Source organism: Takifugu flavidus, chromosome 20, assembly GCF_003711565.1.
Source record: "Takifugu flavidus isolate HTHZ2018 chromosome 20, ASM371156v2, whole genome shotgun sequence".
Classification (NCBI taxonomy): domain Eukaryota; kingdom Metazoa; phylum Chordata; class Actinopteri; order Tetraodontiformes; family Tetraodontidae; genus Takifugu; species Takifugu flavidus.
Genome location: NC_079539.1, coordinates 6,210,864 through 6,238,224, shown reverse-complemented (window position 1 = coordinate 6,238,224; position 27,361 = coordinate 6,210,864). Strand labels below are relative to the sequence as shown.

General features: G+C 49.2%; 1 protein-coding gene across 7 annotated transcripts in view; it reads right to left on the bottom strand.

The window, feature by feature from the left end:
* The window catches only part of LOC130517303 (A-kinase anchor protein 2), a 43,299-nt gene that overhangs the window by 11,047 nt on the left and 4,891 nt on the right, over positions 1 to 27,361 (bottom strand). For 5 of the 7 annotated variants that reach the window (XR_008947687.1, XM_057019096.1, XM_057019092.1 and 2 more), the window contains 8 exons: positions 27,091 to 27,142; positions 20,906 to 20,986; positions 18,876 to 18,997; positions 13,869 to 13,983; positions 13,631 to 13,652; positions 12,727 to 12,852; positions 10,934 to 11,740; positions 6,417 to 6,502 (listed from right to left, as the gene is read on the bottom strand). Coding sequence is in view for 6 of the 7 variants with exons in the window: in XM_057019096.1 (XP_056875076.1) it covers positions 6,417 to 6,502; positions 10,934 to 11,740; positions 12,727 to 12,852; positions 13,631 to 13,652; positions 13,869 to 13,983; positions 18,876 to 18,997; positions 20,906 to 20,986; positions 27,091 to 27,142 (1,411 nt within the window). In the remaining variant the exon portion in view is untranslated. The remainder of the gene's footprint in view (positions 1 to 6,416; positions 6,503 to 10,933; positions 11,741 to 12,726; positions 12,853 to 13,630; positions 13,653 to 13,868; positions 13,984 to 18,875; positions 18,998 to 20,905; positions 20,987 to 27,090; positions 27,143 to 27,361) is intronic. The other 2 variants (XM_057019097.1, XM_057019098.1) reach the window with 2 other exon arrangements.

Here is a 27,361-nt window from a genome sequence, read left to right as displayed (position 1 = left end):
GAAGGACCGTAATGGAATCAAGAGGTTAGTTCTAAAAATAGCAGCCAGTCAAAGCAAAACAAAGCCCCAAAACTGCTGTAACACAGGGTAAAATATGCAAGTTTTGCATCTCAGTCCTCCAGTCTGGGTCACAGGATCTCCCCCTCCGCCCCCCCCCCGAGGCACGGTTCACGTTCCCTCCTCACAAAATGCAACCGGAATCACTCTCCCTGAATTAGCAGGATCGGTTAGCGAGAGCGTGCTGTTAAATGATGGAGGAGGAGAGTAAGGATCCCCGTAAGGATCCATTATTACAAAAGTAGGAAAACAATCACGAGCCATTTGTGTTCTTCCCGCTCCGCATGCTTGGAGTCTTCCCTCACCAAAGCTGCCGAACATTTCAATCACTTCCCATCATTAAAGATTTCCCCGGCATCTAAAACTAATAACGCAGACGGGGTGAAGACCCGGGAAGAGCAGCAGCGCCTGGAGCTGAATCCGGTTCAATTAAGGCTGTGACATCACGGCCAAACATGCAAAATGAAGCGTGAGAGGTATCACAAGGTCTCCAGGCCTGAAATAACTCACATGAGGAGGGAAAAGCGCTCAGAAAATGGGACGGTGACCCAATTATTGCCTCTGCTCAGGGGATCCAGATCTGTCACAGGTCCTGACACGCAGACCTGTGACAGTGGCAGCGGGAGGAAGTGACAGATGACCAGCACGTGTGGCGGCGCCGTGGCGTGCGTGTCCACCAACAGCAGCGCTGCATGCGGGTCAACACGAGACCACCTCAGAATATCACTGAGAAGATCTGAGGGTGAATAAGGATCCATGACCACCGCGATGCTCCGAAATAAAAGGAAGCTGCTGATTGGACAATCGTAGCCCGCAGGTCAGCTAAACAGGAAACCAGGAAATGGATCGTCACAGGAAATACACCAAAACGAAAGACTGTGTGCACGGGAACAAAGGCAGAGAAGCGAACAGACAGAATTTATTATAAAACCGCAGCAGCTTGAAACAATTGTCAACTGTATGAGTCGCAGCAGCAAATAGCAAAACCTGCCATCAGGGTGCCGTCATCAGGAGTGAAAAAGGACATCCTAAACTCTCTGAAAGCCTCAGTGTTCAGTATAGGTTGCCATGGTGATCCAGCAGGCCAACAATGAATAGCTTTGCTGCATACCTGGCTAAGTATATAATCTTGGGCTCTGTAAAACACTCCGAGCTTACGCTAATCAATAGCTAGCTGTTAGTTTTGAAACCAATCCAGAACCTCTGAGGAGGCAAATGCCGATTACCCTCAAAATACCAACAGGGCACAGAAATAACACAGAAGAAGAATGCAGGTCTGGACTCGCATCAAGTCTCACATGAGACCACTTACACAAAGCCCGGACCCCCAGACAGCCCTCAAGGAACAACAAAGGAGCCGGCGGGACTCACAAGCATCTGCATACTAATGCTGCCCTCAGAGATGGAGGACCCTCTGAGGTCTGGAGCTGGAGAGTGTGACCACTCGTGGCTGAGGACAGGGCAAACTGGGACAGAGCACAGTCCACCTGGACGCCTGAGGACCCCGCCACCACCCGTCCATCCCTGTCCGGGCCTGATCCGTGGATTCATGTCAAATTCAACTCAACTCACAAGTGAATCCCGACGGATCTCCGCAGAGTCAGATAACAGGGAAAGTTGTTCAGGAAATAAGCTGAGACATGAAGGAGCAACTCAGCACTGGAGGGGACAGAAGGGAGGTGTTGAGTAATGAAGGGAGCATGTAATTGTAATCCTTTCACAGCATGAATCAGCCCATTTTGGGATGCAGCACCGGGGGACTGAACAGGGAGGCCGACCGAGTCCTGACTGATCCTGAGGTTTCGTCTCCGTCTTAGCTCGACAGGCTAACACCAAATGTTGGTGATCAAACGGCGTCTTAAATAAACCGCTGGCATCGAAGCGTAGTAAAAAGATTAGCCACATTAACTGACGGGGATAAAAGATAATCTGCGTGGAGCACCTGGCCACGCCCACCGTGCTCGCTAGATTCCGAGGGTTACACACCAGCTTCAAAAATACGACATTAGCAGAGCGACGAAACGCTAAATGAACCGGTCCTTTACTTTACGCCCGCTACCGGACGGCCCTCCGTCTGTCACTGTCGTCTCGGGACGTCTCTGACATGTCTGACCTTGTCCAGCGCCAGCATGCTCCTCCTCCAACCGGCTCCTCCAGCATTCCCAGGAGTTCTGCTCATGGATGAGCCTGGATCACGCAGGTGGTCGGACCAGCGGGAGCGGCATCTCCACAGCCGTCCACGGGGAACGAGCTGCTCCCCAGCCTCAGCTTATCGTATTAACTCTCGCTGCTCGGTCTCACGCTGAGCAGAGCAGTGTGTTAATCACCCGTCTATTTCAGGAAAGCGGCTCGTTAGACGCCGGTATTTAGACAGGAGACGGAGGCTTCAGACGGGAGGAAAACAAACAGGTCTCCACGAGTCTCTCAGGGATGAGGGGGCATCAACGTGCACGTCGTCACAGCTCCTGACGGACGTGTGACGCTGCTGCTGCCAGTAAGTTGTTCCCATGAACGACCATATAATTGAGCGTGACCTCTCAGAGACACTGGTCTGGAGTTTGAGAAGCACCCTTTGATTAATGATGATGTGTGTGTTATCCTGGTTCTCTCCACGTCACCGCGCTCCCGTTTAAGTCCTTCTATTAAAGCCGCTGCGTCTCTTGGCATCAATTAACCAGCCAAACAGATTACTCAGTCTACCTCAATTTACAACATGAGCCTGAAATAAGCTCTTTTAATGGGCTTTGTGTTTAATTCATCCTGGTCTGTGTGTGTGTGTGTGTGTGTGTGTGTGTGTGTGTGTGTTACACCAGATCCCCACCAGGGCCCTCAGTGTTCGACCTCCGCCCTCCGATCTGCAGGCCTCGGTGAATCCCATCGTGACCCTACGACGACGCCTTTTTCATTGGAACGCAGCCCTTTTAATTTTAGGGAGCCTGGAAATCTGCCGGGGGTGTTAGAAAACTCCCTGCAGATTAAACATTCCTGAAGTTATTCAGCGTGGATGGACGGTGACCTAATGTTCTGCTTCCCAGAACCGCACCCCTGGGTGCAGGCGGAGCTTTTACGGATCAGCGATATTCCTCCTGGGAAGCTCACTTCCTAAAAATGCCCCAACTTAACGTGCCGACAGCACCACATCACCCACACCTACGCAAACCCCCCCATCTGTCTGGAACACCTGAGGCCCAAGCGGTGCTGGGAGACTGGAATTTAAGGTCAACCTCCAAACTGACTTCCTGGATGGCGTCTGGCGCGCCTGTATTTGATTAAATTGTATTATTCAGCACAGAAAGGGGCGGAGCTTGGAGGCCGTTCTCCTCACATCTGCCCAACGCTTTCAACATCCCAGCGTGTGGTCACCGTAAACTCAGAAGGTACGGCGGCGCCGCCCTCTTTGTGCTCAATGAATGATTTTGGTTGCACGGCGCAACAATAATCGGTGGATGTCGAGAACAATAGTGGGAGGCGGCCACGGCGGCCATGGCGTGCCTGCGCTTGTATTGTCGCATTTCCTGCGTCCCTTTAGCGCTCTTCCTCTCTGCAACACAAACGCAAAAACACTGGACAAAAACTAACAAGGAATGTGACAAAGGGGTTCCTGCGCCATCCGCTCGCCTCATTCAAACTTTTCTCTTGACTTAAATGCGTCAGGACGATGACGCAATGATCCTTTTACTTATAATTTTCTTTCAACACCTTCAGAAAAGTGTCCTCCCGGAGTGTTTCCGCTATACTCTCATCCAACACACACACACACACACACGCACGCACAAACATCCTGTCATCACACGCAGCCCTGATCCCAGATGCCAAACAAAAATAGAAATAATTTACACCCTGATGAGTGGCTGAGAGCTGCAGGACAAACATCAGGAAGCTTTGTTTGAGGGCTGGGAAACACAAATCACGTTTTAGCTCTTTAAGCTAGCCCGAGGAGGCTCACACCATCCCTGACCAGGAAGCGCACGTTTGTGCACAGCACTGATCTGACTACGCTGGTCTGGACTTCATTCAATAACAGCAGAGGGAGGATGGAGCTCTTCCTGGAAGGTGGCCGGGAGAGGCCCATCAACAGATCGGCCATGGAAAGGCCAGTCGGCCCTTAATGTCAACAACACGCTGGCATGTGAGAATGAGCAGACCTCCCAAAACAGCCTCCACCTTCTCACACACACACACACACACACACACACACACCACACACACACACACACACTATAGCTGATGATCTGGAAAAGGGGCTCTAAATGAGGATGAAAGAGAACAAGATGACATGAGACAATAAGTGTGTGTGTGTGTGTGTGTGTGTGTGTGTGTGTTTTGGGTAAATGAAAGGGTGGTTGGAAGAAGTCATCATGTCATGTGAGGGTCTAAATAAAATAAGTAAAAATACACTTAAAGCTGTGTGGACACACTTACTTCTACATCAACGAGTTAAATTTCCCTAAAATCGCCGCCACTCAGAGGAAAATATGCAGAATCCAACAGCCAAATTTTACCGATATTACTTCCAATGTGCAGCACAACCATTGGGTCTGTCGTTCCAGATCAACCGGATCAAACCTGCATGTGAAACACACGCAAACCTCGGGTGGCGGTGGCGGTGGCGTGCCAGCAGGTGCCCTCCTCCCCCTGACTGCTGACCAGCGCGTGGAGCTGGCTGGGATCCTTCTGTCACCGGGCACAGCTGACACGTTGGCAAACGCTCTGCTTGGATTGGCAGTTTGCTGCTTTGCTTTGTTATTTCCAGAATCTGCCAGTTAATTTCAAGCTAACGAAACGGCAAACTCTGCAGATCTAAATAGCAGCAGCCCTCAGATCCGCCGCCATCTAACGGGACAGCGCTCACGCCAGTTTTGTCCCCTCACTTGGTGACAATGTGGGGAAGGTTCATTAGAAACAAGTTTAGCAGTTTATGCAGCAGTTTAGGGCTCAAATCCAACATCCCATACATCCCTGGGAGCATCGCCCCAAGCATGTGGACACTAGGGCAACACACCATGTCAATAAAAATCCTTAATATTCACAAAGAGGAAAGAGAAAAACCCTTCGTTATCTTAGACATTCAGCCTGGTGAGAGCCTGAAATGAACACATGAATGATGCTTCTGGGAGCCGCGGCAGGTTCGGCTCCTATTCTAGATGTAGGTTAAAGTGATGCACAGGCGTGCACGCTGCTCCACTGACCTCCATGCGTGGCTGCATCTGTGCCACGTCCTGCACACTTTAAAGGCAATCAATTATCGGATGTTTCTACCACGCACGCACGCGCACGCACAGGCATAGAGAGAGAGCGGGAGCTAGCAGACTGACATCCAACTTCTCCTTTGCACATTCCTCTCGCGTGTTAAGCACATGTGTGATATTTAATCGACTCTACCTGTGCGGAGAAGGATGCGCAGCGATCCTGGTGCTCGCGGGCGTCCTCCGACCGGCTGATCGGCCGTTAATGACCGCTGGGATCAGTTGGCTTTGGGGGGTTAACGGCGCGGCCGAGCTGCCTGCCGACACTTCTTCTTCTTCTTCTTCTTCCGAGTGTCTCTCGTTTGTCCTGTTTCTGGTGTCCTCCAACGAGACGTTCAACGAGAGAAGTCAAAGTCGCGACGTGGAGGCTCAGCGGAAGTAGCGGAGGTGGCGGCCGCTGCCTCGTGCCACGATGAGCTGCGTTTACGCGCCAGCTTTTCCAACCAGCCCCCCCTCTCTCTCTCTCTCCCTCTCTCTCTCTTCCCCCCTCTCTCTCCCTCCCTCTCAGGCACGCGCTATGAATAATGCAGGGTGCGCGAGCTCTATTCTGTCACATTCCAGAGACAATCAGCTGCGCCCGGCTGGCGCGAGCACAAAGCGAGGCCGCGCGGCGCGGATCAGGTTCCCGCCTCGCTCGTGTATTGAGCTGCGGCCCAGCCGGACCCCCACCTGCCCCCACATGCCCCACCGGCTCCTGTTACCCCAACCTCACGCACAATGTGCTGGGGTGGCATTTCCAGAGCAACAAAAGTCAGAACTCTCGAGAACAACGGAGCGACCCCTCACCTGTACAGTTTAAAACTGAAAATCTGGGGGAAAAGGCTGATTTATCACAATAAATGCTCCTTTTTTCCAGTCACTGTTGCTCTAATTCTGTATCAGCTAAGCTTTCTGCCTCTGATCCAAACATAAAGCAAGGAATTAATATAGGAATTGTGGTGATATTGACCATAAAATTCCTACTTTATTCTATCATTAATGAAAAATAACACTGTTTTCCTGTGGAAGTGGGAGGGGCCATTTTCTGGTCAACCATTTGGAAAAGTTGCAACTTCAGTCTGCAGTTCAAGTTCCTGGGTCATCAGACACATCAAGAGCACTCGATCTACTCACCGCGGCAGCCTGGGGGCGTCTGCTCGGGCCAGGACGTTGGTACCCATTTGCTGTTGTCATGGTAACTTCAGACGTTTGGCCGCTGCCTGTGATGAAACAAAACGTTGGACTGTCACCACCTCTGAAAGGTTAATCAGCAGTTCTGCCGTTCTTTTGTTGTGGTGGAGCTTCAGCGACATGGAAACATCATCCGAGCGGAGAGGAAATCTCCCTCACATGTAAATATGAAACATGAACGGATGGAACATGGCTGGTCTGTGCAGGCCATTTCCTGCCAGATGGGACCAATTATAATCCACATCAGCTTCTCCAGTCTGACTTCAGCCGACGTCAAAGTAAATGCACATTTTATCGTGATTAACGGCCTCATTAAGTGTGTGATTAGCTGCGAATTCCTGTAATCAGCGAGAGATCAAGGACTGTTTTAATAATTTAATAATGTGAGTGAATCATGTTTCTTCCTCTGTAGCTGTCATGATCTGTTGGTTACAGAACATCCTGTCTTTTTAGGTATCATCATCCTCACCTCCGTGTGTGTGTGTGTGTGTGTGTGTGTGTGTGTGTGTGTGTGTGTGTGTGTGTGTGTGATAAGTAGCTGCAATCACTATTCCTGTTGAACACAACAGATATAAATAAATCAGTGCACATCCCAAACACGCTCTGACTGGTTTCAGCAGCCGGCTGCTGTCATGATGTATTAAATGCTCCATTTATGTGTGTGTATCATGTCTTCTTTGGTGGAGGAGTGTGTATCGTGTCCTGGTCAATGTTTTTAAAGAACATTAACACTGCAGCGTGTGCATGATAAGCACACATTATCTTGAATTGTGTCATCCGACAACTCAGAAAAGCTGCAGTGCTCCCAGAACGGAGCAGACAGACCTCAGGTGGTGATGACTTTAACACAAAAATGCCAAATATTTTGGTAGGAAATGTACAAATTTGATCTGTGGGGTTGGTAAAACTGGTAAAAAGTGCCTCAGTTCCAGCAGGTTGGGCTTCACTTGAGTGTAAAGTTGGTGTTTGGAACATTTCTTTAAAGAGAAGAAATCAAAATCAGGCAATTAGAATGCTTCAGTAAGATAAAATAAGACTATATTCTCTGTATTCATTTAAACTTATGCCTGGTGAATTGACAATATATAAATACATAAATGATTTCACCTAAATCTCCTGGCACACACTTACTTTAGTCTGGCTTTTATAGAAAAACCACCAGGTTTATTGGATTATGTGCACCATAAATCAGCGGTATTATAAAATAACTCCATCCAAATAGTCTGAAGTCATCTGAGAATGTTCCCATTAATCTTTTAGCTTAATGGTTTATTTACGCTACAATCCTTTTTTGTGATTTCAAGGTTAGAAGGTGAAAGAACAACATGCAACCTGGACTCAGTTTTCAACTTAAATTAAAATAATCCTCATATTTGTTAATTTATGACCTTGCTTGAATGTTTGTATCCAACCTTAACTATGTGTGTGCGTGCGCGCATATATTTGTTAGTGGCAGTGGGCATTAAACAGATAGGGGGTGCAATAAGGATAGTTTATGATCTTTTGTGTCAGCAGCCGATGAAAAAGTGAATGTTAGAGACAGATGGAAAGAACAAGCAGGAGACGGCAGAGGGGCACTGGAGAAACTCAGCTTTATTGATGATAGAGAGAGTATACAGACATTAGAGAGAGAGAGAGAGAATGTGACAGAGTGAGTTGTCATAACCATAGAAAGAAAGAGAGAGTGGACATTAGAAAATGGCTCCGTTCTTATGTTTCAGTCCGCGAGGGCAGGCAGATAAGTGAAAGAGAGCCCCCTACAGAGCCAGAGGGGTACTGCAGGAGTGGCAGTGCAGCTGGTCAAACTCAGCAGGTCTGAAACTGAGTTCACTCTGCAGCTCCTCGTAACGCACGCACACACACACGCACACACATGCACACACACACATACACACAAACTAACAGGCAACCATCTGCTCTGTTTCCTATGTTATAATTTCAAGATATCCAAAATTATAACCCTGACAGGAAATAAAGATGGATGACATGTCGCAACTTCCTCCAAATGAACCGATATATGTACCGTTAATATCCGCTCACCTAAAACTCTGAGCACAGGCCTGCTATAAGCCTTTACCTGTTTGTTAAATTTGATTAAAGGATCCAGCATAGTAAAACATGGCTTTTCCTCTTAATTGAGCTGATAATAGGGGGTTAAGAAGATGTTCTGGCCTCACTTGCAGGGGGCTCTTGTTTCATCCATCTGAATTTGCTGTCTTTGGTAACGACACTCAAGTGCTTCTTTCAAATGCTGCACATCCTGTGTGCACATTACACTTTGGGGTAGCGAATTCGAACCTTTCAAACCAACCAGCAATGGAGTAAATATCTGCATTGAGCCCAGCCAAATTGGGACCCTGAATGAAACATAAGCTCTGTTGTTTCCACCTGTTGCGAATTTGATAGCGATAAATGAAAGAGTGAAATGGTCTCGTGCTGCTCCCACCCACAAGATCTAGTGAGGAATCAAGAGTGAACTGTGTTAGAGTGCGCTAATCTTTTGAGCTGCAACTGAACTTCGTTGGACTTAAATGAAAAAGCACCAGTCAGTTTTAGCTGTAAAAGAGTTTGAGGGGGTCTCGTCAGAAGACCCAGCTATGAGTTAATAGTGAGGTTACACACAGCAAAGCAGTGACGTTAGAAGGTGCAAGTATAAAGTGTGCATTTGTACAGTGGTAATATGGCAGCGGACAACATCAGAAAGACCTTCTAGTGCCCCTAATAATCGAGATCAGTGTATGGATGTGGAAAATAAAGCAATAACTAAATAGAATATAGAGCATATGTACATTTACGACCCACACAGACCAGACCTGCCGACCACACAGCAGCAGCAGCAGCAGCAGCAGCAGCAGCAGCAGCCAATCACAACGGTCGCCAGACAACTGAGAGCGGCGCACAGTCAGACAGACGGAGGCCTCGCTGTGGCCGAAGCGTTAGCGTTCCTCGATATGACCATTGGCAGAGATGCTGCACAGTGCAGAGATGCTCTCTGAAGAAGAGGAAACAACCAGGCTGCTCAGCCTCTTCAGGTCTCTCTGGATTCCAGAAAACCCAGTTAATGAATTAGCAATGAGTACAATCATTCAAGTTCAGACACCCCAAAATCCCATTCTTTGGATCTCAAGAGCCTCTCTTATCTCTCCGTATAGTTTGGCCTAAATGAATCTATTGATAAGGTGCGACTCATTGGTTTCCTTCCTCCCTGAACATCTCCTATATTCCTACATTCTCATTATTATCAAATGTTATTATTAAAACACTCCAGAAGATCACCGACATGAGGATTGCAGTGAGTTTCCAACAGGACCAGAAACGTCCTGTATGTCGGTGCTTTGCATTGTTGTTGTTACCAAAATGAACACGAACTCAACTAATCCGTGCTGTAAAATCCTGGAAGCAGTGATTATATATGTTACGAAGACCCCAGGTCACGTTAGCGGTAGCACCCTTGTAGATGGGGACCTGGTTGGTGACAGTTAGAGCTGGCAGTGTTTTTAGAATCTCTCTGGAAAGAGTATCATGGCTCTGGCAGCTTTCTGCAGCCAACAAGTGATGAAACGGTAACGCTCGTTACTGTTCCTCGTATAAAAGATTGTGCCCAGGCTGTCGGTGGCCAGTTGTTTTATTGGGTGGGAATCGACATTCCTCCACTGTCAGTATGTACTCATTAAGCTGCCATTAGCAGCCAGTGCCCAATAGGAAGAGATGGCTGCCAAAAGTTGTTCCAGGGCTTCTGCTCAGTTTGGAAGATTGAGAATGGGAGGAAATGAACTCAGAGGTGAAATAGCTGGATTTGATGGCCAGAGTGAGTGAGAGTGCCTGTTCTGAGCAACTCAAGTCCAGAAACTGCGGTGTCAAAAACAACAGTCCCAGCCATCCCACTGCCTTTCTGTTCAAATTTAAAATGAAACAAAATGAAAATGTTCAGAGAACAACAGCAAACTGAAAAGAACTACCAAAAATAACTTCTGATCGTCTCTACTTTGTTAAGCTATGGATGAGGAAAATGAAGAGGCACATAAAGAAACCAAGGCAACGAGTATCCCCCTCTCCGCTCCCGGCTTGTTGTGTTGTTGATCTGAGTGAAAGGTGTGTAAAATGTGTTTGTCTTTTATAAAGTGGCCGATGTGATTGTCTCCAGATAAATCCTAAACTCCCGCCGAGGTCAGCTATTTGACCCGTCTGACCCCCGTTTGTTCCATTTTTTATTTGTAAATCATCATTGTTGACTCAGTTCAGACGCTGCGTTGACAGAGTGTTTGTGTGTGTGTGTGTGTGTGTGTGTGTGTGTGTGAGCCCAGTCCAGAGGAGGGGGAGGAGGAAGGCTTCTGTTAGTAACCATCCAGACATAAGGTGAAGAGAGGGGTGTTGTGGGTAATACTAATAAAAGGGTGGAAGGAGGACAAGAGTCGTTCACATGAGGATGCAGCACTGGCAGCGTTTCCTCTTGTCTGTACCTGTGGTGGGTGTGAGGCCGGGCGGGGGGGCCAGGTTGGCGTCGGGGTTAGCAGGGGGCGAGGAAGCGCTGTCGGGCTCACGGCTGTCAGATGACAGTTCCGTGCTGGGGACCTCGGATGTGGCCGGCCGCCCTGACACGAGGTCGGCGGCCGTGCCGTCGATGATGGAGAGGTCGGTCACCGTCTTCTCCCGCAGCGACTTCTCATCGTCCTCGTCGATCAGGACCACCTCGGCCTTCACGGTGCCATCGAAGCCCAGCAGCTGTCTGCTCTCGCTCGTGTCCTCCACATCCTGGTACCCCAGGAAGACCATGGTCACCGGGTGCTCCTCGCTGGCCTGGGGGAAGGAGGGGAGGTCGGCGCAGGGTTGAGTCGTTACTGGAGCAGCGGGGGGCATCATGCCGAGCTGAGCCTCCCTCTGGAGGGTGACCTGAGCTGGTGGGCTTGAGGGGATGGATGGGGGGGCGCAGGAGGGTGGAGACAGGTCATCCCCATCAGCTGGGGACAAATAGGTGGATGGCAAAGCGGGGGTCACTGTCACATGACCCCTGCCGCTGTCCCCGTGTACAACAGGCCTGACAGCACGCTGCACCAGCTGGTCAACCTGGGCGGAGCTCCAGCCATTTTCCATGGTGCTAGTGGACACGCCCCCCGAAGACGTGACCTCATAGACCACTTTCCTGCCATCATCATAGACTTTGACGCCACGCGATGCCGCATCCAGGGGGCTCACACGATTGGCTGACAGGATACGCTGCTCGCCCGTCTGTGGATCATGCTGCACATTGATCTCCATGGCAAACATCGCTGTTAGGAGGAGAGGAGAGACAGGGAGTTGAGGGGGGGGGGGGTAGAGAGGGGGGTGAGATTTGAAGTGAAGGGGTGAGGAGGGATGAGTGGAGGAGATGGGGGAAAAGTGGAGGGAGTAAAGTGTGAGGGTGAGGTCAGTGTTTCCGGATAGGTCTGATTCAACCTGCAACAAGTGCAGCAAGTCTAAATATCAGACGCACATTAGATACGAGAGGGACGTTTGAGGCTTAAAACCTTCCAATCAATCACTTTTTCAAAGGTCGGACAGGGAAGTTCTTCCCCAGAACAAACAACCGCGAGAGTCTGCGATATAAATTATCCATTTCTAACACTGCAGAAAATAACAAACCTGGGAGTCCAAACCTGCTGCTCATCTATGCTGAAACTGTCAATTTTCATCCTTAACCTTCATTTTGCAGGGTTAAAAAGTCATAAAACTATATTAAAGGAGGTGTTTGGGTGCGTCTGTAAGGTGTGAGAGCTGATATTGTTGCTGCTGAATCACCAGGTTACCACGCTGACCAAAAGGCTGAGCTGTTGCAAAGTGGAGCAGCGTCAGCAGCAGCCAACACAAACGCACATAATACCTTTAGACTGAGCGCTACACACCCGCCACTGATTGGCTACACACCGCTCACACCGCCGACATCAACGAAAACACAACCTGTCGTGGTCAAAAGTTGTTGGTGCTGAGAGATGAAACAGGACGAAAAGGTTGATTCAGAGACCGATCGACCCGGCAGCGACTGCTGTCCATGATTTAATGGACTAAAAGCAAAAATGTCCTGAATTTAAAAGCACAATTCTAACTTCCTCGTCCTCGGTCGCGCACTAATATTTTTTCAGTGCTGTTTAATGTAAAGCCCGTGCGTCCTCCCTCCAGGACACCAGCCAGTTTGACCCAGTAATCCCACTTGGCTGTGGCCCAAAACCTTTCTATACTCCCCCCCCTTCCCCAGCCCTCTCTGACCCCCCCGTCTTACCAGGTCTTGGTATGGCGTGCTCTCCAGACGCGGGCGGGCCGGCCCTGTGCTGCGTGGCCAGAACGAGGTGGTCGGGATCTTGTGGCGTGCCGTCCGAGAGAGGAGCCGACACGCAGCTGGTGGCATCTGATGGGCAGGAGAGCAGGAGAGGAAATGACACATGGTCAGAGGAGCGAAAGAGGCCCGTGAGGACACACACACACACACACACACACACACACATACACACACCTATCTGTGACCACACCAGCTCATGCAGTGCTTATCCAGCAGAAGTGTGCATTTGCGTGCATGTTTGCATGTGCGTGTGTGTGTGTGTGTGTGTGTGTGTGTGTGTAATATTGGGTGGGCAGGGTCATCCCGGGGGTTAACCACACCCTGAGAGAGTCTCTTTGTGGCCTCGCCGCTGCTGGTGTGTGTTTTTGTGTCAGGCTGTTGTTACCCATCACTGTGATGAGTGCGTGTGTGTAACTATAGGTGTGTATTTATGGAGTCTTTTGTGTTTGTGTGTGTGTGTGTGGTGTGTGTGTGTGTGTGTAAGAGAGAGAGATTGTGTGTGATTTGACAGACAAAGCTTTTGGGCTTACAGGGCTTGCTGGTGAATAGGTGGTGATATAAAGCCAGCGTCGGCATGCTGCAGAGTCATGGCCTTGTGTGTGTGTGTGTGTGTGTGTGTGTGGGAGAGAGAGAGAGAGAGAAAAAGGCAGTTTGTGTGTGTTTTTGTATGCAACTATACACATGGAGTAAGTCCGTGCGTGTGAGCTCTGGCCCACATCTCTCCTACCTCAGCGAGACTATTATCTACACACAAATACACTAAGAAAATCTAACAAGAGGGACCCCATGACCGGTGTGTGTGTGTGTGTGTGTGTGTGTGTGTGTGTGTGTGTGTGATTGCTCATACCACCATCCTGGCTCATTAGACTCTGAAAGAGAGAGAGAGAAAAAATAACTGTTAACATCAGAGTTTGTAGAAGCTTCATTTTAACTGTGTCAGGAGAGTTAATATTGATATTCATTCATTTTTAGCACTTTACACTTGAATAAAAGTCGCCGGCACACTGAAAACTGATTAGAAGCGCCGGGTGTTGTCACAGCTCATTAATGCTCACGCTGGTTGCCGCAGCAACACGTTCCTGTACCTTCTGCAGGTCTTCGATGGAGCGCTCGGTCTCCTTCAGACGCTCCCTCAGAACCTGCTCTTTGGCTGATATTTGGGACTCCTCCTGCTCCAGAGCCCCGATTTCAGACTCCAGCCTGCCAAACACATAAAAGCATCACACCGGAGGAAGGACGATTCACAACAACCCGGCTTCTCATCAGGCTTTTGGACCTCGAGAAGCAGCCGCCTGAGACCGGTTTAATGGCAGGAAACATAGAAAAGAACAACTGGGTTCATTTTAACTTTAGACTTTAACATTTAGAAACAACCTCCGTGGTCACAGGAGGTGATCAGAAGACATAACTTTATTGCTTGTGGAACTCTGTGAGAAGTTTAATGTCTAATCTTTAATTCACTCTCACAGTGAGCAGACTGACAGTTTCTGCAGGTCTCTGCGGAGGTCTGGCAGGCAGAGAGGAAACCCCCCGGTCCTCCTCCCCGACCCTTTCCTGGAATTGTTGCTACATCCATCTTTGAAGTGTGTTCGCGTCATTGGGACCAAATCTTTACCAGCAGTTGTAAAAATGCAGGACGAGTTCAGGGTTTGTCTCTTTCAGAGACTTCTTGAAATGAGGATTAGGAGATTAGCTGCACTCAGAAGGAGTCGCACGGCTCCAGCAGACAGGATCGGCCTCCCAGGACTCATTAAATACAGCATTTTACTCTTCAGCCTGTCAGACTGATGAAAGTGCAGCGTCAGCAGTTACAGAGCATAACGACGTATAACGAGTCGTTGCTTCATTTCCACACACTGACTCACGCTGGTTAAGATTCTGTATTTAACTCAGCCTTGAGTTCCCAAAAACCGTCGACCTTCGATCCGTAGCAGTGACAGAATCACAATGTGTTATCAGCCACAGAAGGAGGCTCCTCACCACAGCAGGACATCTAAAGATACAACCAGCTGCTATTTTTATGTTTCTATTCAACGCTGCAGCATTTCTGTCGATGCTAATATCACATTATCCTGCGTATCAAGATCGTCCGAGGCAAAACAGAGGCGCTAAATATAAACCGTGTGGAGGTGGACAATGACTGTTGACAACGGATTTCAAGTGTCCCTGCAGCAGCAGGCCGATGTGCCCCCCCCCAGGGCCAGTGCCCCCCTCCTCCAGGCCGATGTGCCCCCTCCACAGGGCCAGTGCCCCCTCCCCAGGGCCAGTGCCCCCCTCCTCCAGGCCGATGTGCCCCCTCCTCAGGGCCAGTGCCCCCCTCCTCCAGGACGATGTGCCCCCTCCTCCAGGCCAGTGCCCCCCTCCTCCAGGCCGATGTGCCCCCTCCCCAGGGCCAGTGCCCCCCTCCTCCAGGCCGAAGTGCCCCCTCCCCAGGGCCAGTGCCCCCCTCCTCCAGGCCGAAGTGCCCCCTCCCCAGGGCCAGTGCCCCCTCCCCAGGGCCAGTGCCCCCCTCCTCCAGGCCGATGTGCCCCTCCCCAGGGCCAGTGCCCCCCTCCTACAGGCCGATGTGCCCCTCCCCAGGGCCAGTGCCCCCCTCCTCCAGGCCGATGTGCCCCTCCCCAGGGCCAGTGCCCACTTCCTCCTATTGTTAGAGTTGACCATTTTAAGCTGCCCAGTAACTGAAAATCATTTATTTCAAAGTGATCCCCGCACAGGTGATTTATAAAGTGTTTTTAAGAATAATTGTCCCTGAAATGATGAAACTGACATGAGAGAATCATGTCGATCAGTTAATAAATAAAAAAAATGTTAGAAAACGCTAAATTAGTGCAGAAGAAGACTGAAACGGCGCCATCTAGCGGTCGACCACAGAAACTAAATAGGCGCTAAATTCTTCACTCTAATGTGTTGTAGTCTTGATAATTCCCGTCTCAGTGATTATTCCTAAAGTTGTGATGAAACAAACGGCGAGATCAGCTGAAAGAGAGATAAAAAATACAGAAAAGGCAAGACAGAAGAAGACAGAGGGGGTCACAACCTGAAAGTGTTGCCTCTCTTCTTGTGTCTGCAGTTGCTATCTTGGTGGTAATCCTCAAAGGGACTGGTGATGTCACCGACCCACCCAGACCCGTTGCCATGACTACATCAGGACAGGCTTGCCACATAATACTGTGTGTGGTGGTGGTGGTGGTGGGGCAACAAGGCAGGGCAACAAGAGTTATGGGAATCAGATACTTATTAATCCCGTTAGGGAAATCAGGTGATTGTTAACCACGTTAGATCACACGTGCACATTTCTGAGCAGCTCAGAAATAAATTTAAAAAGTAAATTTCCTCCCCAAACCGCATCACTATAAACAGAAGAGACCTGACTGAGGCCTCCTCCGCAGCCGCTGTGGGCAAAAGAGAAATATTTTCAGAGGGTTACGAAACGACTCGAGTGAGCTTTTCCTGCTCCGACTCCCAGCAGAACCTGGAGGATCCACCGGCGCCGCTCCGCACGTTGGAACAGAAGCAGCACAGCTTGTTCAACAAGACTTTATCGATCCCTTTGTTAAATACGCGTTGTGACTTGTCCCACCTCTGTCCTGCTCTTCATGCGGTCACCCTGCAGGATTTTAAACTCCGGCTTTGATTTATGGGCACAAACGAACCCACACAGGAAGTGGGGAGGTTCTCTTCGAGCGGGATCTGGAGGTTGATGTGAAACAAACGGAAAACCTTCTGATGCAGGCAGAAGCAACAACAGAGGCGTGTGTCAGGAGCCGCCACAGAAGGTCAGCAGGCCGTTTCCTTCTGGATCAGCTGGGGCTGCGTTTAAACACGCTAGGAAAATAAATGCCATCCCATCACGATGGGATGTTGGGCCGGAGAGACTGCAGATGCACGGCTGGTTTCTGCCCAGGCTGAATGGGCTCTAGTAAAAGCTTCCATGTGTAAGAAGCCTTTAGAACTTTTCACAAGCGGATAAATTAAAGCTGTTAAAGAACAAAAAGATGGAGGCATTATTAAAAATCCCCTCTCTGCTGCTTTAGCCTGTCATGCTAAAGACAGAACATCCGTCAGTGCCTGTTTCTTCATCATCGGGGCTTTGTGACGTCCTCACGTGGGCTTCCAACAGGGACGCTCAGGTATGAGGTCACCAGCACAAGGATGGCACTGTTTCGCCTCTTTATGAGATTTCCAGTTTAAATTGGAGACGTGTCGCCACACAAAGAGTGCTGCTCTGTTCCTTTGGGTGTGTTCACCATTAAATCTCCAGAAAACCATTTGGAAAACCAGAGTAGCAACAGAGAATTCCTGTATCCGTGTATTCCCAAACCTTTGTGTTAGCATTGCTACGCTATCACACGGCACCTTTACGCAGTTGAAGAACATGAGGAGAACATGAGAACATGAGAACATGAGAACATGAGAACATGAGCAGAACATGAGGTTTATGGGGTGGAACCATCCTTGGTTGTGTTGATGACACCCCGGCTGTCTTGAAGAACCCGGTTGCCTGAGTTGAGGGTTATTTTGGGATGGCGCGTGTGCTATGGAGTGTAAATATAGATGCCACACCTTCTGCTAGAAATAACCGCTCACACATGCCCGAGCGCTCATCACTGTCCACAAACATCCCAGACAAAATGTTTCAGGAGTTGCAGATGTCACTGCAGCTTTTTGTGTTTAGCGTTTGTGGACTGAAGCTTTCACCAAATCTCTCCAACCAATAAACCACAAATTAAGCCAGATTGTTTTCATTTGAATGCATCCGCTCATAATTTCCTGGATATCTGAATACTTTCACTCCGGATTTACTGATCGTAACCACAGTGAGCCTGATACATTAGAGGAACTTTTGGTGAGGTTTGCCATAAGCAACACAAATTTTCATTCAAATTCCTCCTCAAACCAGAGAATTCAGGGTGTTTCTGAGCCAGTTTTTGGCTTTAAAAGCTTGAACACACACAGAAATTAGTCACTGTGGTGCAGCTTTGGTTATTTCCTGCTCTATGAGCTGAATAAACCTGGACCAGCCCAACACAAGGTGCTGCGGACTCAAGAGACTCTGTGGGTTTTAAATTGCTTTTAGAAGTCATGGATATCTCCTCACTGACAATCTTTCAGTGATTCTGTGCTTCGGGGGTGATAATGCGCCCCCTCATTGACCGCTGACCGCTGCTCTGTTCACACCAGACCCAGAATATCCCGACGTTATCGCGTTGATGTTATTCCAGCACGGATGCTAAGCTACAGTAGCTGCTGGCTAACAGGGCCAAAGTCCCACCGATGCCAAACCCACTGAAAAATACCTTTAATGGAGGAACTAATTCCAATGAATTGCGATTCAGATATGATTCAGTGACCGACTGTTAATGGTGATCTCATGGCTCAACACCACTGTGGGGAGTTAGCAACTATCTAACAGTAGCGCTCCAATCAGGAAGCTCCTCCCAAAGACACAAATACAGGAAGTGCACACAGCATCACATCACCCTTCTTCCAGTCCTGGCAGCGTATTTGGAGGCAACACCCAGCGTTCGCCTCGCTCTTTCTCTCTGCTGCAGCCTTTCCTCTGTGTTTTATCCTCATCATCTGATCCCGGCTCCCCTCCACATTCCTCTGGCAGCTAACGCTCGCTCTGTTTTTGGAGAAGTGTGCAGCGGCGTTCGGTGTTTGTTTTCAGCGTGGAAGAAAAATGCAGCGCTTGTTCTAAGGTTACAGAGCTGCCAAGAAGAATGCCAAACCTCCGCCGCCTCTCCGGTTACACCGTGTTTGCCTTGACCCCCACACCGTCCTGAAAGCGAGGACTTTGTCCCATCTTGTGCCACAAAAAGAAAATGTTTCTACTGGGAAATCTGACTGAAATCATGTTGTTTTTGAGGGTTCGGGAGACGGAGCGCTAATAACCTGCGGGTTGTTTTCCTCTGTTAGGTTCTAAAGTCTCTTGTAAACATATTGAGTAAATAAAGGCTTCATCCTTTCAGTTAATATTAATATTTGTAGCTGTGAAGCACCACCGTCACCTCTGAATCATGATTTTGACCTTCTACGCCCTCTTTGTATAGCGATTGAGTCTGGGAGTGGGTGTGACATCTGCGTCCTACCTGTGGATCAGGTCTTCCAGGCTCCTCCCTCGTTCTTCATCCTGTTCCAGCTGTTTTTGCCGCACCTCCGCCTCCTCCGCCGACATTCCCTGCAGGAGCCATCGCTCTCGCATGGCCTTGGACTGGAAGAGGAAGCAGAGTCACGGTCAGGTATGCTGGCGAAGAGGCTGCTGAGCGCGCTCGCAATGATGCAGAATCTTGCAGTTGGTCCTCCTCCGCCTGTATCATCACGCGCTCCAAACGCTGCTTCTCTCATCCGTCGGTCGGGGGTATTTTTAGACTTGGTCTAAGTGGTCCATCACGGAGACTCATTCCTGGTGATAATTCTGGTGCAGCAGCTTCATTCATTTGTGATGAAGCTGATTCTGGTCACACAAACACTCATTAATGGGAATAATCTGCTGAGCAGAGCTGCCTGCCTGTCCAAAGGTCCTGTTGAAACACCAGCCAACGGCTCCGAGTTAGGGAGCTCATTCCGCCCCCGTGGGCGAGTTTCAGGAGAGGCTTCCACCAGCAGCTCTCAGGGTTCTGGATGTTCAGCTGTGTCTTCTTCTACACACGAGCTGAGCAAACCAGACGGTGAGAGATCATTTAGTGTAGGATAACCACGTGTTTCCTATGAGAACCGGCCTGCTCTCACGCTGTTTAACAGACTTTCCATTTCCTGTTGCGCTCTGAGACACAGCAGCTCTGTTAGGGAGGCCTGAAGGGAAGTTTGGGGGATATTTAGAGACCAGAACTGGCCCGTGGGACCATCTGCTTCTCACCTGTGATGCTGCTGAAGAATAGAAACCAGAGTCTTCCAAACATGCCCAAATCTGTATCACAGCAGGAGGGAGTGTGAGCGGGCAGGAGCTGCCGCTGCTGTGTGAGCCTTCCGAGGAGATCACATCAGTGTTTACACATTCCCACACTCAGATCTGTGCCTCCATTCAGGCAGGCTTGGACCACGCAGCTCTTTATCACATCCCCGTAGACTCCAGCCTTCATTTCCTCTCTCAGGGCTTTTCCGTCTCCAGAGAGGGCTCCACAAAGGCGGCTTCACGCTGCCTGACTGTGTGCCACTCAGCGGTAACGGCCATTAAATGGGATTTTTGTAAGCAGAAGCTGATAGAATCTACAGATGAAGGCAGCTGGAGAGCAGAGGAGGATGGAGCAGAGCTTCTGTCTGCCCTAATCTGTTGTTGTTGTTGTTGTTGTTGTTGTCAAACAGGCTCAGTCAACGATCATCGACTTGTATGAAACCGTGAGTGGTGAGAGATTCCTCGAAATGAGTGGATCCTCTCAGAGCGACTGAAGCTCCAGCAGGTATCTCCACCAGCCTGTGGCCAGCTTCACATGACCGCAGCTTCTGGGGTTCAGTTTAGTTCGCTAACATGTGAAACGGCAAAACTCTGAGTTTGTTTCCCTTCAGAGGAGGCTCATTGGTGCCGTCTGTGTTTAGCTCGTCTCCCAATTTCAGCTCTGGACTTTACAGGAGAAAAGAGTGGAAATAATTGCGGGGCTGGAAGACATCTGATACTTTTCCTTGGATCACACTTTTTTTGTGGTGGCTTCCATCACAGGAAGAGAGCTGAGATGCTTCTCCAACATTTTCCCTAAACAACATAGATAAACAACACTGACGGGTTCTTCAGCACAAAGCTGAAACCCTGCATTTGTGACTGGAGACAAACATCTTCATTAAAAGCCTCTGTGCTCCTTGGAACACCTCATTCACAGACCCATAGGTCAGATGGCTTTAATCAGCCTCTTTACACGATCGATCACAGCGCTTGGAGGCTCCTGAAACTTCATGTATGTGGCTTCATACATCGATATCTAGAGTCTTCGCCCACGCTCACGTGCAACATGGTCCGTGATAAGATGGTGCGTGGCTGGTGTCCCACTTCCTGCCTCTTTTTAACCCTTTCACGTCCCCTCACGTCAGATTGTGCTGCTGACCTCAGCTTTGATCTGAGGCTTGATTGTGTCCACCTCCAGATGTTGAACATCAGCAGGAGGCAGGTGGTGCGTGTGTAACGACCAACCTTGAGATGCTGCAGTTGCAGGACGAGCTCGTCCAGCTGGCTCCTCTTGTCTTCAATCTCAGTTTGCCTTTTCCGCTTCTCCTGTGAGGGACGAGAGAGAGAGAGATGAAAGCTAGGCTCCGAGCTTGGTGGATCTGCACCGGCGCTGGTTTCATTAGCGGTTTTGTTGGCGTTGAGGCCTGCTGCCGCTGCCGGATCGATCGGTTTGATGCTGCTGCTCATTGAGCAAAGATCCCTGTGGGACCTTCAGATGTTGGGTTTAACAGTAAAGAGCCTGAAGACATTTAGGGGAGCGATCCAGGGGCGGCGTTCGCTGGAGCTGCTGGTGATCAGGTGGTCTCAACACGCCAACGTCACCAACGTCTGATGTCACCAGACAAACTCTCTTCACCTCACTGGGACGGTTTTCAAGATGCTTCTGGAAGATGGAGGTTCAGGACGAAGGAGGAGCGAAGCCCATCCTCATCATCATCTTCATGGAAAGAATCAGGATTTCTGCATTATTTATTGGGGTAATTCGATGGGTGAAGGGACCCAGTTTTCTTTTAATGGGTAAAAGTCATCAGTCTTCTTCTATTCTCACCCACTCAGAGGTAACAGCTGATTACATCATTGAGAAAACATGTCATCTTATATGCAGTTTAAGGTTTTGCTGCTTTATTTTAGCAGTTCTGGCTGTTGCCGGGACTTTATGTCCACGAATGAGTGTTTAAATAGATCCAATCTGTCTGGAAATAACCAATAAACCTGATGAACGGTGTTGGAGATCAGAAAAGAAAAGGAAAAAGGAAAAACTCCCTCTCTCTCTCTGTGTCTCTCTCTCTCACACACACACACACACACACACACACACACACACACACACACAGACCACAACGAGCTCCCGACCTACACAGAAGCCGTTCCCATGGCTTATGAAGAACAGACAGCAGTTGGTGCCAGAGGTTTGGTCAACAGATGTCAAGGACTGTTTTGGATATGGGGAATGAGCAGATCACACACACACACACACACACACACCACACACACACACACGCACACACACACACACACACACACACACACACACACACACACACACAGAAGAATGAACCACTGATAAGACAACTACATTTCCTAAAATAACACCTCCCTCCAACGAGCTGTGTGTTCCTGACCGTTCCTGACTCATCAAACATCGAAGGGGGATCGGGATGAATGTAAAGCGTCGTCAGGTTTGGCAACACTTTATTACAGCGCTCTAACTCACCTGGAACATTCCCCTTAAACAGCCTCCATACGATAGGAGAGCATTCTATGGTCATACAGCAGAAGCCCCATTAGAGCCCAAATCGGGCCGTCTGGAGGTGCGGCAGTGACCCGCGCTGGGCTGGGAGCCGCCCTTCCTATTCTACTGCCTCAGAATCAGGAGCTGTTCTGTCTGCAGCCGACTGCACCACATTGTCACCACATTGATATACTGGTGTGTAACATCTTGGGAGAACAACACTTCCATAGATACAAAGAGCCTGTATAATTCAGGGGAAACGAGCTTTTTCTGCCATGTTGCCGAATGAATGGAAACATTATTGACTTGATTGGGGCTCCAGTGTGGAGGATTATTCTGCTTCTTCGGGGTCACAGAGTTCCTATAAACAGTGTTGGGCCAGTTCTTAACGTACAGTTGAGTGTAGAGGAGAGACCCCGGGGTCCCGCTCTGGCTCTGCTCCTCCTCCTGCTTCTCCTCAGGGAAATATGTTGACATTCCTGGTGACAGACTCGTGACTTCCCACACTTTGGCTCAGCCAGTGTTCGGCCCCAATCGGCTACAAAAGGCCAAAACTCCCACTGCCAAGCCAGAATTTACAGACAAATCTGCAGTGTAGAAGAAGGTTCCCGAGAATCTGCAGTAAAGTCCTGACAGGACAGCTGAAGAGCTGAGCTGCTCAGACTCAGGGATTCAGGTTGACTGCATTGTTGCTGATTTTAAGACGCCGGAGGATATTTCTGCCTACATTTTAATCAAGCAAGCACTCGACGATGTCTTGGCCGTCTTGTGTGCAAATTAGACTGGAAACGGTGGCTTGGGCCCAGCTTCCAGACCAGTACAGAGCAAGTATTTATTTTAGAGGCTAAATTACACGTTGGGAGTTTGGCATGAGAAATGCTCGGAGCTCAGGGAAAATCCGGCTGGGAGAAAAGGTGCGACGGATCATGACGTCCGGACAGACGGGCGGACGGACGGGAAGATTAACGGACACGCAGGTGAAACACATGACAGCAGTAACATGTGAGGGAGGCTGAAAGTCTGCTCTGCTTTTAAAGGAGCATCGTGTGACAATGCTAATTTAGTTCTGTGGGGAGCAGAATGCTAACCTGCTGAAGGTGGGGTCAGTAAATGCAAACTTAGCACGTCCTCGGGACGACGTGCATTCCGTGGTCAGGTGATATAGCAGCAGGTGGCGACGACACTCATCGTGTCCATATTGGGGAGCGTGCTGCTCCCCCATGGACAGGCTAACGTCGGTGAGACCTTACTGACTCTCTTTGACATCTACCGAATGTCATTTTTGACCTTTGTTCTATTCTGAACTGTAGAAGAACGAACACACATGCAGACAGACATACGGAGCAGAGAAAGTCTTCATCGGCTGTTCAAGAAAACGCTACTAAACATCACTCTAACTCTAAAAACGGAACTTTCACACAATTCCATCTCTGCTGACGAGTCTCCGTCTGGATGCTACATTATTGACTGCACAATTAAGTGTCATGAAAATGATTTTAAAACCAGCTGTGGTCACTAAAGCTGCATTCCACTCGTCTCTGAACCTTAACCCCACTCACACAAACACGCTAGAATGTCCAGCTGCTGCTAATTTTAGCTGTCCCAGACCCCCTACGATCCAACTAAACACACCCCCACTCTCCCCCCACCCCCCCAACATGACTTTGCCCCAAGCACGCCGCCCATCTGCACACCACTGAGGGCCATAAACCAAGCAGCTCCATCCTGTGAGGGAGCCAATCTGGGTAGTCAGTAGCTGGAAATAGTGGACGCGGTGATTGTGGAGGCCGAATATGAGCTACGCTAGTGTGACCCGCTGGAACGATGTGATGTAGCTGTTGGGTCCTGTTTTCCTTTTAGATGCTATTTCTGACATCTTCACTAAGACATTTACACGCTCCACGAGCTTCCTGATTTACAAGCAGTGGCGAAACAAGCCAAAGAAAGCAGCAGAGCTGAAATTATAACTATTTTAGGGAATAAAATCTTTAACAGCAACCTCTGGCAACACGTTCCAAGCTGTTATGAAGGTTTCAGTGCTGACATTAATCTGTAAATGTAAACCAACACATGCCTGCGGGGAGCTCAAACAACCCCCCACTGTATTCACCTCTGTTAACACAGGCCATTACCCAGAATGCCACAGCCACAAATCTGAGCACATGCCAGTGTCGCCCTATAACGCCCCCCTCACCTTCACCCTGGACAACACACGCCTCTGTTAGCGTGCTAAGCAGATCCAGACAGAGCAACAGTGGTTATTCACACGGGTTTACCTGCAACGTGGACACACACACACACACACACACACCATCATTTGGGGCCAAGTCTATGTCTATGGAATGAGGAAGTGATACATGATGAGTGAGTTCATTGAAGGGTGTTTGTGCGTGTGTGTGTGTGTGGTGTGTGTGTGTGTGTGTGTGTGTGTGTGTGTGTGAGCATGGTAGCAGCTCTGAAAAATGACCTCAGCTCTTTGGACTCTAAACTCCTGCTGTCCCCACTACTCACGCACGCACGCACACACACACGCACGCACACACGCACGCACACACGCACGCACACACACACACGCACGCACACACACACACGCACGCACACACACACACACACACACACACACACACACATACACAAACGCACACACACACCACTGAAACTGACACTTGTGCAATCAGCTTTTTAGGGAAAAATCCGACCGACTGCTGTAATAACATGTTAATAACACACCAAACACGTCTGAATTTAACGACCTGACATCACATCTTTCCTAATCTGACCAATTAGCAGCCATGGAAACCTGCACCGCTGGCGCCCTTGATTCCCCTCAGACTGTTTGTGCCAAAGACAAATGAACGAATGAAACTCTTTAAGCACAGTCACAGCTTTCGAAACAATCGCCATCAGTCATCACACAGTAAATCACCAGCAACCGCTGCTTTGGTTGTTGGTTCCGTGTTTTATTCACGGCCCGTCCAGACGGAAACGCTGATTGTAGTGACAGCTGTCTGCTGAAGGTCCAGATGAACCCAAACCACGTCTGTCCCGTTAATTAAAACGAGCGCCACGCCGGCAGAGACACCGGTGGATCCCCCATCGGACTCCCCAGGAGGTTTTCAACCAGACCTGCTAAAGTATTGATGAGGTCACACGCTGGTGCAGAGGACATCTCAGCGTATCAATTATGGATGGAATCAGCAGCTCGTCAGCTGCAGAGCATCTCGTCGCGCCTTCATTCTACTCCAGAGAGCCAGATGAGTCCCGATCACCATGTGGTGGTGGCACGGATGTAAACGGGTGTTTTTCCTGTGCTGAACCAAGGTCCGCCACTCCGGACCCTGGTTCTTTCCCAGCTGCTGTATCATGACTGTTTTCATGGCTCCTTCTCGTTGGAAGTCAGCACAGAAGCAGTTTTTAAGAGTAACTACTCCCTCTTTAAGTGCTTGTTAATGCGTTAAAGTGATGCATATGAGGAGCTGCCTTGTCGAGAGAAGAAGGTTAAATGATTTATTTATTTTAGACGGATCTGTTTAAGGTCCGAATTAGACGGAGCGCTGAGGAGGAAAACTACTCAACAGGGTGTTGAGATGCTCAGAGCAGAGAACGGAGCTGAAGATAACGTCAGCACTCGCTGACTTTGATAAGGAAACTCCTCCTTAAAGTAAACAACAGGCCAGTTCCACGTGAGCCATTAATAAACAATTTAATTCCAACTTTAATATAACAGTTATTGGCCTTGTAAAACGTGCTTCATTAGCTGAAATGCTTCCTTACATTAAGAGGCCAAACTAAAGAGGCGCATAAAGAGCAGAAGCTAAATTAGTATTTATCACCGTTGCTCCCATCAGGTTCCCTTTGCTGCTCTTACACAGGGAAAATGACAACAGGTGGAAAGAAGGTCAGTTTCTGAGTCCCAAACACCACATCAAGACTCGTTTACGGACAAATATCCTCCTTCTACAGGATTTCTCAGGATTGATGCCAGATATCGGGAATCTTCCAGGTTTTCCGTTCTCTATCTACAGGCTGGTATGGCTGCAGGCGTCATCGCAGCCAAAATAGTTTCCCCATCTGCCGCCGTTCCCCCGTAGCTGTGCATGGATGTGTGTGTGTTCCTGGGTTTGTGTGTGAGAGTGTGTGTGGTATGCTGTGGTTCCTCGCTGGCGCCAAATTTAGTCCCAGTCAGTGAAGCCGGTATGAAGCTCGATGCTATCAGTCGCAGCCAAGAGGAATCCTCAGCGATAACCCAACACGCGGTGATGCTAACGGGAAGGGGGACGACCTCCTGAGACCAGACCCCCTTTAAAGCAGACGCCTCAAACCTCAGACGTGCGGCCAAAGTAGTGGTGGGGGGGGGATTTTCCACCAAGTTTTAGCTGGTTTCAACCAGCAAAAGTCACTGACAGAGACAGAAGCCGACATGAACAGAGAGAGAGAGCAGAGGGCAAGAAGGCGAGTGGGAGTGATGTTCATTACAGTTGGAACAACAAAAACACTTTGTTTAATGGGACCAGCATGTAGGAGGCCATGACGTCATCCTGCGGTCCTTCATTTTGAATTTCGGGAGCTTTCATTGCAGCATTTTGGTTTTTTTTTTATCCTTTCTGGTTTGCATTGTGTGGAGACGGTTAAAAGTGAAGGTATACGGAGCGGCTGAGGGGTGAGAGTGACCTTGGTCGGGTCAGATGTTTTATCAAGAAGACTTGGCTGTGTCGTGCAAATGAAATCAACTTCTCCCGTCCCTCCATTTGAAAGGATGTCTGGATGAACAAGATGATTACTGTGACAACCCAGATGGAGAAATCAAAGAGAAGGAGTTAATGAAAGAGGCAGACGGGCTCACAGGAGCTCAGTCGCAGATGATGAAGGCGTTTGGGACACTGACAGACAAAAAAAAGCTTCAAACACTCAGACTTACCGCCAAGGCCTGCAGCCTCTCTTTGTGGAGCTGAGCCTCCTCACACGACATCCTGAGGTGGTGGGAGGCAGAGGCAAAAGGTGGGGAGAAGAGGGGAGGAAGGGGGTGCAGGGGTGAGAGAGGAGAAAGAGACGTGAGATCTGGGAAACTGGAGTCCCTCAGAGAAGAAAGGGAGGGGACAGGAGGAAAGGATGAGAAGAAGAAGAGTGTCCAGGAGAAGTGTCTTCCTCAGGAATAATCCAAACAGAGAGAGGGAGAAGGAGCTCTCATT